General features: G+C 35.8%; 1 protein-coding gene across 1 annotated transcript in view; it reads right to left on the bottom strand.

The window, feature by feature from the left end:
• Positions 1–14,471, bottom strand: part of LOC140244054 (integrin alpha-8-like) — a 69,774-nt gene that overhangs the window by 4,639 nt on the left and 50,664 nt on the right. The window contains exons 11-26 of the mRNA XM_072323705.1: positions 14,178–14,280; positions 12,474–12,574; positions 11,624–11,714; positions 11,161–11,206; positions 10,516–10,620; positions 9,512–9,567; positions 8,659–8,813; positions 7,988–8,116; positions 7,204–7,268; positions 6,605–6,751; positions 4,761–4,821; positions 3,888–3,967; positions 2,916–2,999; positions 1,965–2,070; positions 829–996; positions 2–271 (exon numbers count right to left, since the gene is read on the bottom strand). Of these exons, the coding sequence (XP_072179806.1) occupies positions 2–271; positions 829–996; positions 1,965–2,070; positions 2,916–2,999; positions 3,888–3,967; positions 4,761–4,821; positions 6,605–6,751; positions 7,204–7,268; positions 7,988–8,116; positions 8,659–8,813; positions 9,512–9,567; positions 10,516–10,620; positions 11,161–11,206; positions 11,624–11,714; positions 12,474–12,574; positions 14,178–14,280 (1,767 nt within the window). The remainder of the gene's footprint in view (position 1; positions 272–828; positions 997–1,964; positions 2,071–2,915; positions 3,000–3,887; positions 3,968–4,760; positions 4,822–6,604; positions 6,752–7,203; positions 7,269–7,987; positions 8,117–8,658; positions 8,814–9,511; positions 9,568–10,515; positions 10,621–11,160; positions 11,207–11,623; positions 11,715–12,473; positions 12,575–14,177; positions 14,281–14,471) is intronic.

Raw genomic sequence — 14,471 nt, 5'->3', positions numbered from 1 at the left:
CCCGCGTCATGGTGTTTGTCCACACTCGGGATCGCACCGTTATAATAACGTTGTTCCGCACCGCGTTGTTACCCGCCCCCAGCCCGTCCACTCGACAGGTTATCGTTTGGCAATATTGACGCTGGCCACCCGAGCAAGCGATATCCTTCTTGATTCTGTCAGGAGGCACCGTTGAGGGTGGGGCATCCGTTGCCGTGGGAACAGTGGCGTCGGATGTCGCTCTCCGTTTGCGACTACTAGATGCCACAGGTGGAGTGGTCTCATTGCTCGTCTAGGTAAAGAGAGAAAAATAATTAAATATATATATAAAATAATAAAAAAAGGAAAACAATAATAAAATATATTATATAATTAAATATATATATTACTCAGTTAAGCTCTTTTCGAAGATACGTCTACTTGGATGGATGGATAGATAGATAGATAGATAGATAGATAGATAGATAGATAGGTAGATAGATAGAGAGACAGATAGACAGATCAATAGAGATAGATAGATATATAATATGTGGATAGACGAACATAGATTGATAGAGAGATAGATGAAGATAGATTAGATAGTTAATAGATAGATATACAGATAAATAGAATGATATAGATAGATAAATATAGGTAGATAAATAGATAAATTGATAGAGAGATAGATAGAGAGATAGATAGATGAAGATTAGTAGATAGATAGATAGACAGTTACATACATACATACATACATATTTTGTACATACATACATAGATACATGCATGCATACATACTACGTACATACATAGATGAAGAAAGATACAGAGGGATACAGATAATGATAGAGAAAATGATTAAAGATTACTCACCTTGATATCCTCCGGATTCCACTCGCCATCTAAAGTGCATTCTTCGCCTGTATCTACGCTGGCACTGATCAGGTACAGAAGGTAATCAGACTGAGAGCCATCGTAGCGGACTGGCCATAGTAACGTGACATTCGTGTCACCCACTCGGCTGGGGCCATTATTATAAAGCTGTGGTCCAAAGACAAACAAACAGTACACATTCGACTATGATTTATACAAAATAAATTTCAAGTTATCATTGGTGGGGGCGCAGTCCCATATTTTTTTAATGGGAAGTTCACGGTAATAAATGTATTCATTAATTTTGCAGGCTATTATGAATAAAAGAACATAGGAATATATATATATATATATATATATATATATATATATATATATATATATATATATATATATATATATATATATAGATATAGATATATATATAGATATATATAGATATTATACACACACATAGAAATCATACCGTGTGACTATTACATGAAACCACAACAACAGGCAGTGTAGTGTAGCTTCGTATAAGTGGTCCGAGGGGGTATTATACGGACAATTGTAAATCCAATAAAACAAAATAATAACATCAAAGAAACAACAAAAATGATATATGGATATGAGCATGGACACTTTGGAATAACCCACAACCTTTTCTCCTTCTTTGCCTTTAGAATATTAGAAAATCATATATTCTTAGATGTTCTCAACCATCTAACAATTTTTTTTCAGTGTATTCCTTTAATATACACCGTATCTGAAAGCTGAGTATGCTTCCTTTTACATCTAGAAGGAATATGATTCTGACAACAACAACAAAAAAACCACACAAAACAATTTTTAAGTGGTAAAGAGCTGTGGGGGACTTTGATTAAAAAAAAAAAAAACACCCAAACAAACAAAATCAAAAGACACACACACAAACACACACACAAACATAAACACATGCGCGCACAAATTTAACCTTGTCATTATTCCAAGACTGAAATTAACAAATTTGGTGTACATAGATAACGAGCACGAGGTTTACACTGCCTTTCATATGTTTCGTAGATTTTACTTTTCCTATAACACGTGCATCTACAGAGAACATTCAACATGCATGACTGTGTGGGACTACTAACGGGGTGACTGCATAAACTCACCGAGAAAACGTGGGTTATCTCCGGGCCGATATCCGTGTCATACTGCACGTACCGGGAGAGCGGGAATTCGCTTTCTGAGTAAATTAACTTTTCGGGATTCGAAACACTGTCAGAAGAAAACACCGATAGGAAGAGGTTTTGTGTATGGAGAGAATCAGGGAAATAAAACAAGTGCTGCTTCTTTTAATGCATTTCAATTCATATTGTATAAACAGATTACCAGGTCCTGATTGCATGCCGCAATCTATACACGCATGATATGCGTTTGTGTGTTCATGTGCATATTATTATGTTTATGTGTGTGTGTGTGTGTGTGTGTGTGTGTGTGTGTGTGTGTGTGTGTGTGTGTGTATGTACTGTATGTATAATAATAATTATTTATCCATGCAATGCCTGTGTGATGATAAGTTTGTACACACAATCTTATTGGGAAGACAGTGCTGCAAAAGAGTGACTTTTGTTGTTTCATTTTATTTATCACTAATGTCTCAAATCAATGAGGTCCGCAATCTTTCACACTGTCAAATTATCAGTTACAGAGAAAAATTCACACATACACACACACACAAAAAAAAAACACACAAGAGATTTTGAGCGTATTCACGTAGAACCTACTCTGGAAGGAAAATCTGACTATCATGATGTCACAAGGCGGACTGGAGTAAAAATAGTGCAAGTAAAGGCTTCAGTGCATGCAAACTCTTATTATATTATATCATATTATAATATATTACATTATATTATATTATATTATATGATATTATATTATATTATATATAATATAATATACTACACTACCATAAAATAAAATATGATATTATATTCTATTGCATCACATTATATTATATTCTACTATTCTATACTACATTATATTATAATTATCATATTATATGGAATATGTATACACACATACAGAGAAATGCACACAAACATGGTGGATGAATGTCTTACCCGAAGAGCGAGAGTTCGGCCGAGACTTTAACTGCTACCGTGACGTTGAACTCATTATCTGCCGTAGATGCCTCACCTTCAACACTGTATGATGAGAACATCAATTACATCGAAATCACGTCTCCAAGTTTACCGTAATGATGACAAAAGTACTGAACTGATGATATAACTACTACTGCTTCTACCCCTACTACTACCACCACCACCACTACTACTACTACTATTTCTACTGCTGCTACTATCACCACTCCTATGTACTATTTCTATTACTATTACTATCACTATAGTAATACTGTTTCTGCCAAAGACAACGACATAATAGTAAACTATGATAATAATAATACAATGATAATGATAATGATAATGATAATGATGATGATGATAATAATAATAATAATAGTGATAATTTTCATCACTAATAATATTGAAATTACACTTATAATTATGACAATATTAATGATCACTATTGCCATTAAAGGGACTGTACAGTACTGGTTGAGGTGGGGATTCATGTTTGAACATTCCTAAGTGAGATAATGAGAAACCTCTTATGAAATATGAAAGAGCATATAATTTTGAGAAGGATTCAAAGTTTATTTGATGAAAATTGGTTTTCAAATGGCTGAGATACCCCCTAAAAAAGAAGTGATAATATAACAAAAGGCGACAGGCCACGCCTTTTATTATGATCTCTTTGTTTCACCTTGTTTTTGGATATCTCAGCTATGTCCAAACCGATTTTCATCAAATAAACTTTTGATACCCATAAGAATTGCATGCTCTTTGACATCTCATAGAGTGGTTTCTGAATATCTGGCAAAACGTTAAAAGCTATATCCTCACCTCAACCAGAACTGTACACACCCTTTAACGTACTGATAAAAAATGCATCATTATTAATATTCATTCTTATTATCATCGTCATTAATTCTTTTGAAATCTTATTCAGGGGTTTTATCTTTTGTCATGTACCTGCTGACCCCAAATCGAATGCTGATATTGTCTCGGTTTCCCGGGAGGTTGTCGCTGCTGAACTGAATTCTCAAAATGATCTGCAAATATAAGCAAAAAGAAAACGCTAAAACAACACACCAGGTACACAAACGACAAATTTTTGCTCGTCGGCATATAACACACAATACGCATGATTCTGTATGTTTCCTAAAATGTTTGTGTTTGTTTGTTTATTTCAACTATTATTTTACCCTGAAGAAAGTATTTAGATTAAATATCTAAATATTAAATTGAGTTCAATGTCATATATGGATGGCAATCAGATAAATCGAACCAACCACGAACTCAAACTATATCAAAGGTATCGTTTACCATTTCGAGCAGTGATTTAAAAAATGTTCGAGTTATAACATTTTATTTTGATGCATATTATGTAAGTCAGTTGTATCACAAAAATCATAACATATAAAAAAATCACAATGAAGCCTGAAATATGAGGAGATATCACTATTTTTCTCAATAAACCATAACTGTAGACGGTTTATTCTAGAAATTTTATTATAACTATTGTTCACATTATGTATTCGTAACAATAATTCAACATGTATTATGCTGATTTTGCATTGGTTGTTTCTCTCCGTAACTCACATTTAGTGAAGCACTAAAGCTGGGTTTTTGATTCATCTGTAAAGGGTAAATAGGGCGTATTAGAACAAAATGCGTTCAAACAACGCCGGACAACTGTCACGGGTATAATCATGAAACGAAGGGGGGGGGGGGGGGGGGAGGTGGTGTTGGATGTGGGGAGACCAAGGACCAAAAACAGGAAGATAAAGGGTGAAGATGAGAGGAAGAGAGAGAAGATGGTAGTATGCATGGTGGACGCCTCACCGTGCTTCCCGCCGCGAAGGGATTGCCGACGTCACAGACAATCTCCGACGTCTGCATGTTGCTTGTGCATGTCACAATCTGGTCCTGTGAACAATAACAACAGTAATGGCAATAATGATAACAACAATGATGGTGATGATGATGATGATGATGATAATGATAATAACAATAATAACAATAATAATAATAATAATGATGATGATAATAATAATAATAATAATAATAATAATATTAACAATAATACGATTTTATTATCAATATTACCACTATTATTACAAGTAGTAGTAGTACATGTAGTTTAATGTTGATTTTATTATCAATATTACCACTATTATTACAAGTAGTCAGTAGTACATGTAGTTTAATGTTGATTTTAATAATGAAAGCATGCTTTCAATAATCATGATCATTAAATAATAATGATGATAATGATGATGATAATCATAGTAACTAACAGTGCAATAACAATGGTAGTAGTAGCAACAAGAAGAGGGGTGGTTGTTAATAAAATATAAAGATAAAAACAGAAAGACAGCCTCTTATCACATGAGAGAGAAATCCCTGACACCATAACACCATTATGGCTAATAAAAAGCATTAATTGACTTGCTATGATAATTAAAAACGGGTAGACCATGAAGCTTGTAGCTCCATAGGTAGACCATTAACTTATTAGTTCAGCAGTTAGATGCATATCGCTTGAAACTGTACAGATTTCGCTGTACAGAAAAGGATTTCAATAACGACCCGACAAAGAATATTACGGACTAGCCGATTGCTATTATAGATAGTACATTGGATGTTTGTTACACATATGAGTAAACACGATGATTTATTAGGTAACATTACTTCCTTTTGCCATCAAGAGTAGGCCCTATACATCTGATAGCTCAATTTCAATTTATTCATGCATGTTAATGTCATTCTCTTGTATTGAACTGTAACAAAATAGTTTCAGTTGCACATAAAACACATCGAAAACCATTCAAAGAAAATAATAAAGAATCGAAAGCTCCGCCATGGTTACCGGTAACCAAGCAGTATAACCAGTGTCATCATGTTCATTCATTTAGAGATGAGCATCTGATGACCGGACGGAGGATGGCGCTGTTTATTTCTCTCAAACTTCTTCAGTTTTTTTTTTTCATTCTATTCATCTATTTCTTTCCTTTTTTCCGCTTATTAATTGTTCTTCTATATTGCTTTTCTACTCTTCTTTCCTTTCAGTCCTCTTTTCTTCCTTTCTTCATTCCTATTATTTTCTTTCTTTGTTATCATTTAATCTTCCTTCGTTCTCTTTTCCAACTCTTGTTCCATTTTGAGTCTTTTTGACTCTTTTTCTGACTCTACACTTGATCTTTTCATAATGTTATTTGTGATAAGTCATCACGAAAACGTAATTATTGTAATATAAGATTTCTTTTCCTGTGGCAGGTACGAATTCATTGAATGCTAAACTTTAAATTGATACAGTGCACTCCACTTATAACGAAGTCCCCGGGACTGGAGTTTTTCTTTCGTTATATTGAATTTCGTCACAGCCGAACAGTACAGTCCGTGAATGTATATAGGTGATAACCTTTGGACCTGATTTATTAATTCGTTGTAACGAGCATTTCGTTATAACGGTGTTCATAATAACGGGAGTGCACTGTATATAATTTGCCTTCTTCATTATAAGGAAAATATTATAATACATTAAGAAATAAAATGATTAGTAGAAAACTGAAGGTTATATTACCAAAATCGACTTTACGCGCATTCTTTTTTTTTTCTTTTATGATCTCCGACTTTGTACCGCTACCACATTACTGTAATGTTACCCAAAGAGGGCGAGAGCTTACCGCCTGTATTGGGTGAACCCGACGTACTGGAGCTCCTGGGGGATGGCGACCGTGAGTTTGGACAGGTAGGCGTCCTCGGCCGTGTTCGAGATCGTCACGTTGACATACACGGACTCGCTCAGGCCGACCACCAACGCTGTCGTGTCCCTGACAGATATCATGAAAGAAGTGATATTATAGGTACGTAATTTGCGTGTGAAACTTTATGTTATGGTATGCATGATTTTAACATGCAAAAATTACTAATTACATAACAAGACATAGCTTTCTAAAGATACCATTCAAATCATTCTTTATCAACGTTCTTTGATTTTCAGTAGGGTTATCATCAATATCTCAAATTAAAAATGGAAAAAAATGGAAATGGATATACATCTGTTTTTTGCATTTAGATTCTTCATGTGTCAGTATCACGTACGTAGGAATGTTATGGCAAGGAATCAAGGATTCATGATTATCTTTATTTTATTATTATCATACCTAAATAACGCAGCTGTCTGGCAAAGAATTTTTTCTTTTTCTTTTTTCATTTTCCTAGTTATTGTGGTTATGTGGTGGTGACAAAGAATCAATGGTAGGCAGCTACCATGGTGACTTACGTGGTTGCGCGCACGTTAAGATCAGGTACGCATGTCTGATTCAAACAGTTCCGCTGAATTGGAACCTGTATAAAGTCACGCGGATAGAAAATTTATAGAAAAATCCAAGTGTTATAATTCTGCCAAAAACAATAGTACCCCCCCCCAAAAAAAAAAAAAAAAAAAACAACCCCAAACAAACACACAAACAAACAAACAAAACAACACAACATGAACGAAGCATCGAAAACATGAGAAAATTAAACATTTAAATCTTTATTTCGGGACTCTAGCATTTTCCAGGCTTTTTAGTTTGGTTAGAAGTTACTTTAATTTTTATCATCGTTAAAAGAAAAATGGTTATAATGAAAACATTTAATAGGTAAACTATAGATATTTGAATAGTATTTTAAGTATTTTTTTTTCAATTGAATCTATTTCCACAAATATGATAGAATACAATTTCTTACTTCTATTGCGTTGTTACGTCTTTAAATGTTTTCCGTCTTGTTGTTTGTTAGTGTCAATAAAATGATGATGATCATCATTATTGATGAAGTTCAAATGTAGTCTGGGACATGGGACATTCAAACTTATTGGTCATGTCAAGACACAATTTGTTTGATAGGTTGTTGTTTTAAATTGAATTGAATTACAAAGCATTGTTATTACATTTCTCAGACGAAAGGAATCCCGTTTAGATTAAGACGTGATCCGATCATGATCAAATTGGTTTTCAGGATTAAACTTGATATGCCACAGTATTATTTTACATGGCATGGAATACAATGGATCTAGTACCTACCGAGACTGACGAGTATGTGGTTATCGATTCGTCGAGGATTGGAAGGATTTCACCGGGAGAGGGCGTTTCATCGGCCAGTCGGAAGTTGAGAGACACACCGACGGGGGAGAGTTTGTCGACAATGGAGGGCTTGGTGACGGAAGGATATGAGAGAAAGAAGGAAACAGACGATTGAAATGAAAATTGTCAACGACAAGTCAGGACTTGACTATCGATATTCACGTGACAAAGAAGATTATCATCATTTTTGTGACATGGAAGGTTTTAATCAATAATATTGTTACTGTCTCCTCTGTACAAAATGTATTTTTACGATAGCAAAAGTTGATCTACATTTTAACAAACATGTCGGAAAAAGAACCAGTGAGAATCAAACCTGTCATCTACTGTTTTCAGGGCAGGGACACTACCACCAGGCTATCCCTGGTTGCCGGAAGTGACACGATGAACTTGGAACAGAGTGTTTAATATCCAGACACTGAAATTCCGACATTGTTGTGCTAATAGTCCTTGGCAGACAAGGCTTATTGAATAAAATCAAGAGATGATTCACAGCAGAGGGGTGAAGATGAATAGGAAAGATTATCTAACAAGTTAACATACAACTAAACGTATAGCATGACGCATAACTATGAAGTACCTCTCCGACTGACTGTATCTATGGAAATTACCTTTACGTAGGCAACGAGCATGTCGCATTGTCTGACATTGCTCTGCATGGAGACAGTCTTTCTCAGGGACGCTGCGTCAGTACCCCCGACCTGCTGAAACAGGACTCTCTGCAGGGTTGGTCGGGTGTAATCCAGCTGGATGGTGTAGGTAAAATCTGAAGAGCCAGAACAAAATAACACAGAGAAAATCCGTTTCAGTACACCAACCACAAGCTGGAAATGGAGGCGTTAACACAAACTTGTAGTATCTATATTCTTTCACAAAGCGGCTACTGCGTGATGTGAACTATAATGATATCTGTCTTGCATTTCTTGTGTTCTTCTGCCTTCACAAGAATTGTAGAAATGAGTGAAGAAAGATGCAATGCACAGAATGCATGGTGTTCTGTGTTTGTGTTTACTTGTTTGCTTGTTAGTTGTTTTTCATCTGTATTCTTCTAAGCAATCGTGAAACAGTAAAGGAATACATGGACACGTGACAGGAAGAGATCCATAGAGCATCCGACTGGCGCGCAACACAAACTACACCAAAAAGAAAATAAAATAAGAAAGAAAAGCCCCCCCCCCTTCCCCCCCCCTCAAAAAAAAAAATCAAGTCGATCCCTATTTACTATATTTCATAAACCAACATAGTAACGAAGATAAGTAATAGAATAATGAATATCTATTTTGATTTGTTTGTTTTTCATTTGCCATCCCCCCCCCAAAAAAAAAAAAAAAAAAAAGCGGGAGCTGCAGTTGTGGTCATATCAACTCAAGAAAGAGACAACGTCCTCTTGAGTGTTAAAGTAGAAATTGACCAATTCTACACACAGTGCATGGACAGGGCTCCAGCGGTGCGGGCATAGCTTACCGAGAGTCGGAGGTACGCTGGTGCCAGAGTACGTCAAACACACTGACAGGTTGAAGCTACGTGGGACCAACAAACAAGAACAGATATCATGAACACGAAATTCAGGAAGAGCAATCCAGCAAGGAGCGAAAGGTCCGAAAATCTGGTTTATGAACCAATTTTGCACCTCAGTGCCACACAATATCATTTTTGTCACAAACAAAAGTCTACAAATGACATCAACAAAGCATTATACAATGGCATTACAATCAATAGAGCAGCACTACCTTGCATACATATCCGCCTTAAATTTTCCGTTCTTTCATGAAATGGAGTAACAATCAAACAATGTCCTTCTCGTCACTTTTTTTTTTAAATTTACAATATCCCAGCAACGTAAAATATAAGCAAGAAAGGGAACTCTTTCATTTTTGTCAGACTCTGATGAAATCTGAATTTAGTATATCAACTTGGACGTAGCATGAACACAGCTTGGATTAAAATTCTGGGTTCCTAAAGCGTCTATAGCGTCTATAATAATCCATAAAACAACCAACAATTCAGAGCAATATGGATCAATTATGAAAACTCTATTTTTGTAGAACTTCCTTAATTTTTGCATCTTTATTTTGAATTAATTAGCGTATCTTTATATCAGTGAACGACAACAAGCCATAGCTCAGACGATGTTACGCGCACATCATCACTTAGGCCCGAATTCACGAAGGTGGTACAAATGAAACCATGGTTTAAAACCATGGACAAAAACCATGGAGCGCCAAGTGTCGCATGGAATATTTCGTTACAAAATTAGTCATTTCGTCGACAAAATGACCATTTCGTTAATGAAATTATCATTTCGTGGACGAAATGTTCATTTAGTTACAAAATGTTGTCCTTTCGTTACAAAATAATCATTTCATCGACGAAATGTTTTCATTTGTACCACCTTCGTGAATTCGGACCATAAGAGATGTAACTTCCTTGTTGTTAAGAGGTGAATATAGTTACATGCAAATGTATACCTGCTAACTTGGGTACCGTCCTCTAGAGTGTATCCCAAGTCCTTGAGGTTAATGGCCTCCGTCACAGCCGTCAGTGCTGCAGTCACATGAACAACCGGTCTCGATCTGCGGGGACCAGTATTAGATATAACTAAACAATATGTTCGCTCTCCTTTTTTTTTTTGGTTGTTGTGATATGTGGACATGTGGTCACATTTCTAACTAAATCTATAAATTTGGGATTTCGAAAGTGAGATTAACAATGCCAAATGCCAAATAAAAAGAAACATATTATGAAGGTAGAAATTAAGAACCAAAGTAGCAATACTATTGTGAAATAAACAAACAAACAATATAATTAACATATTGTATGTAATTATGTGCAATGGTCTATAACAGATGATACATGTATGTTTTATGACCCCAAAAGAGGATAGTGGTACTTCGATTGCCAGCCGAATGGGAGATCCTCCGTTTCTGCTATCTAGACGTATTTACTTAGCATCTTCCAAGAACAACAATTAATTTTTTGAAGATACTAATGACAAGGATCGATTAACCTTAACGAGTGATACAGTACTGTAAAAACAAAACTGACAATAATAAAAGAAACAATAGCATGAATACTCAATGTAAGATAAAGTTCAGACGGAATGCACTTTGTACCTGACGAGCACGACCGAGTTAGACTTGTAAGAGCCGATCAGCAGATCTAGATATTGTGAATGACGAACGATCAATATTGGGATGAAAAAGTCGATTTGACGTGAGAATCACTGATTTAAGATAATATGGCATACGATAGACATTGTGAACACGGTGAACATAGATATGATAATGTTTATTGATGCAAATACATGTCCTGCAGTCAATAATATTGATCGATGGAATAAAAATATAGGGTGTTGCAAAAACGATTCTATTTTGGTTTACTTGGATCCATCGATAACATTGTTTTATCTTTAGAAAGTTCTGTGCTGTGATGAGCATATGCGTTGTGATTGTGTTTCGATGACCTCCATTCCATAATTCTAAATATAAACTGGTGGCGGGCTGCATTACAATTATCATAAAGACAACAGCATGTTCTAAAGTGTTCAACTGCATTTTCTAGAGAAAGTTCACCTACCCGGATATTGATTGTTGTCCATGTCCATGCCGGCCGACATGGAGAAGCCGAATGTTTGCAGGTCGAGTCCAAAGGACGCTGGCTCCAAGGCCTAGGACGACAGACAAGAACAAGGAAAATTAATCACACACATATACATACTCACACTCACACATACATACTTAAATACAAACAAAACCTATCCTCGTTTTTCTATAAACTGGCGAATGTATTTAAGGAACAATCGAATATGTCATGAGAAGTAAAGAGAGTACATTATTAAGAAGAAAATATTCCTCACAATGTCACGTTGTGTTGTACAGACTGTGTAAAGGTTTTGCCTTTCAATTCGTTTCCACATCAACAGAAAGATCATCACATTTTGAAAATCATTTGGTCGACATGGAAATTCAATATGGGGCGGCACTAAATGAATTCAGTGTCAATTTCAGCAAAAACACTTCCTGCAAAAATAACAACAGCAACGTCAAATAGATTTTGCTGGTAGGATTTTCATTACGAAAAGTCTTCTTCGGGCTTTTATGTATACTGTGTATACTCCAGTGGATTTCTAGCACTCTAAGACATGTTATGTTGCCATCACTGTGAGGCTATTTGGCTGCTGTAAGTTTTGAATAAGCTTCTGTCGACCAGATACATAATTGCTATTATGCATGATATCTACGAACTGATTGTTACAAGATGATAATTGTTTATTGCTTTAATGTGGAACTGAAATGCAAAGCTAAGTTTTACAGAGTATCAAAGGGGAGGGGAGGCATGAAAGCGAGAGGGAGAGGGGAAGAAAATAGTGAAAGAGGTAGAAAAAGAACAGATAGCTTAGGAAAGGAAAATGCGTTCCCGGATGTACCTGAGCTGGTGAAGTAGCTAAACCACGCGATCCGATGCCCTGGTAGATATACACGATGCCCTTCCCCGACTCTCCGCCGTACGGCGAGCTGATGGCTAGGTCTGCAAACGACAAGGTAGAACACATGCACAGATTTAAGTCATCATCAACAACAACAACAACAACAACAAATGTCTGTTTTCCAATGTGTCATTAGAAAAAAAAAATGTGTCGTTATCAAAAACAAAAATTATCAAAAAAAAAGTCATTAGGTTCTCATAATATTAGAAATTGGCAAGTCAGACAGAAAGTTTAACTTGATTAGAATGACTGCCTAATGTTTCGGCCCCTCATTTTTAACCAAAATAATCAAATACAGAATATAGAAATCATAGCAGTATTAATGATAATTAGCACTAATGATAGCGACGATGATAAAAATTAGAATAACAATTAAATAATTTTATGATAATGGTGTTCTCTACCAAGGCTATAGCTAGTATAACAGTATTATCATGGGTATCACTGGTCTTCGTATATGAATCCTGCTGTTAGCCATTGCTGAATACCTATTATTTTATTTGTTTGTTTGTTTATTTGTTTATTTGTTTATTTATTTATTTATTCATTTATGTACTTATTCATCTATATATCTATCTACCTGTCTATCTATCTATCTATCTATCTATTTATCTATCTATCTATCTATCTGTCTGTCTATCTATCTATCTATTTATTTATTTATCTATCTATCAATGGTGAGTGACAAACCTAACAGCATTTCTCTTGAACATCTTAGCGATCAAACGGCTGTGTCAGTTGCATCCGTCCTATGGCTGCATAAGACATTTTGAGCTGATAAAGATATTGCTTCTAAGCCTGGCACTTCTCTCTCCTTCATTCATTTCATTTCATTCATTTTGCTCTCTCTCTCTCTCTCTCTCTCTCTCTCTCATATTTTCTCTGTCTGTTCGCTCTAACTCCCTCTCTTCCTCATTTCATCATTAATGCTTTTGATTATTTTCAACATATTTCTTTCTATCTTCAGGGTCAGGCAAAGCTACAACTCCTTTGTCCTATTTCATTAAAACAGTAACTGATTTCTACATAAATACTGCTGGTCAGCGATTGGTCATAATGCAACCACGTTACTATGGTGAAATGAGCATTGAAATTATTATTATAATGTGAGCAGTGGCGTCACGTCAGGTAGTATTTATGTAACAAATATTACCTTGTATATCGTTGTTTCAGTTACCCTTGGCAGTCCATTGGAGTTAATATTTTCCCGTCGTTACGACACTAAGGGGAAAATATAGCCCCTGTCGGAATATCAAGAGCAATATTACTCATCTAAAAATATAATGTCTGTATGATAAAGGTAAAAAAACCGTTCAAGTAAAAAAAAAAAAAAAAAGCGCTTACAATCGAGCAAAACGTCCTGTATCTGAAGGCACCTCCAGATCACGATTGACTATCAACCTGAATTGAATTGAACAAAGTGTCTCGGAGATAAGTGTTTCAAGTTTGCTTTAAGACTTACAAAGAGAAATAAAGTGGCTGATTTTAGCACAAAACGTGTTTTTAGTGACGTTTACAAAACATATTCATTTTGAAAATCTGAAACTCTTCGGAAGTGATGCAATCGCTGGGTCGTCGACCAGTGGCAGAGTGAGCTGGCAACTCGCTTGTTGTTATGTTGAATGAGGGGGTTTCATTTCGTACCGTTATGCCCGTCTTGGTTGACATCGGACAAGGCCGCCAGAGTAGCCCCGAAACGCGCCCGCACCTGGTTCCCAAGGATTGTGCTCGGGGTAGAAAATCCCCCCTGCGATATAATGATCAATTCACAGTATAGGTCGATCAAAGTAATAGTCGGAGAACAACTGGACAAGAAGCAAAACAATAAAAAACAACGACGACTGCAACAACCTATACAATCACTTGCTGCCTCTTCCATTGCGATAGACAACTTTCTTTCTTGTGTAACTAGAGGCTGCTCATTACTGCCATTGAACT

The sequence above is a fragment of the Diadema setosum genome, chromosome 20, assembly GCF_964275005.1.
Source record: "Diadema setosum chromosome 20, eeDiaSeto1, whole genome shotgun sequence".
In the NCBI taxonomy this organism is placed as follows: Eukaryota; Metazoa; Echinodermata; class Echinoidea; order Diadematoida; family Diadematidae; genus Diadema; species Diadema setosum.
The sequence above is the reverse complement of the archived record's forward strand: the minus strand, read 5'-3'. Positions and strand labels throughout refer to the sequence as shown.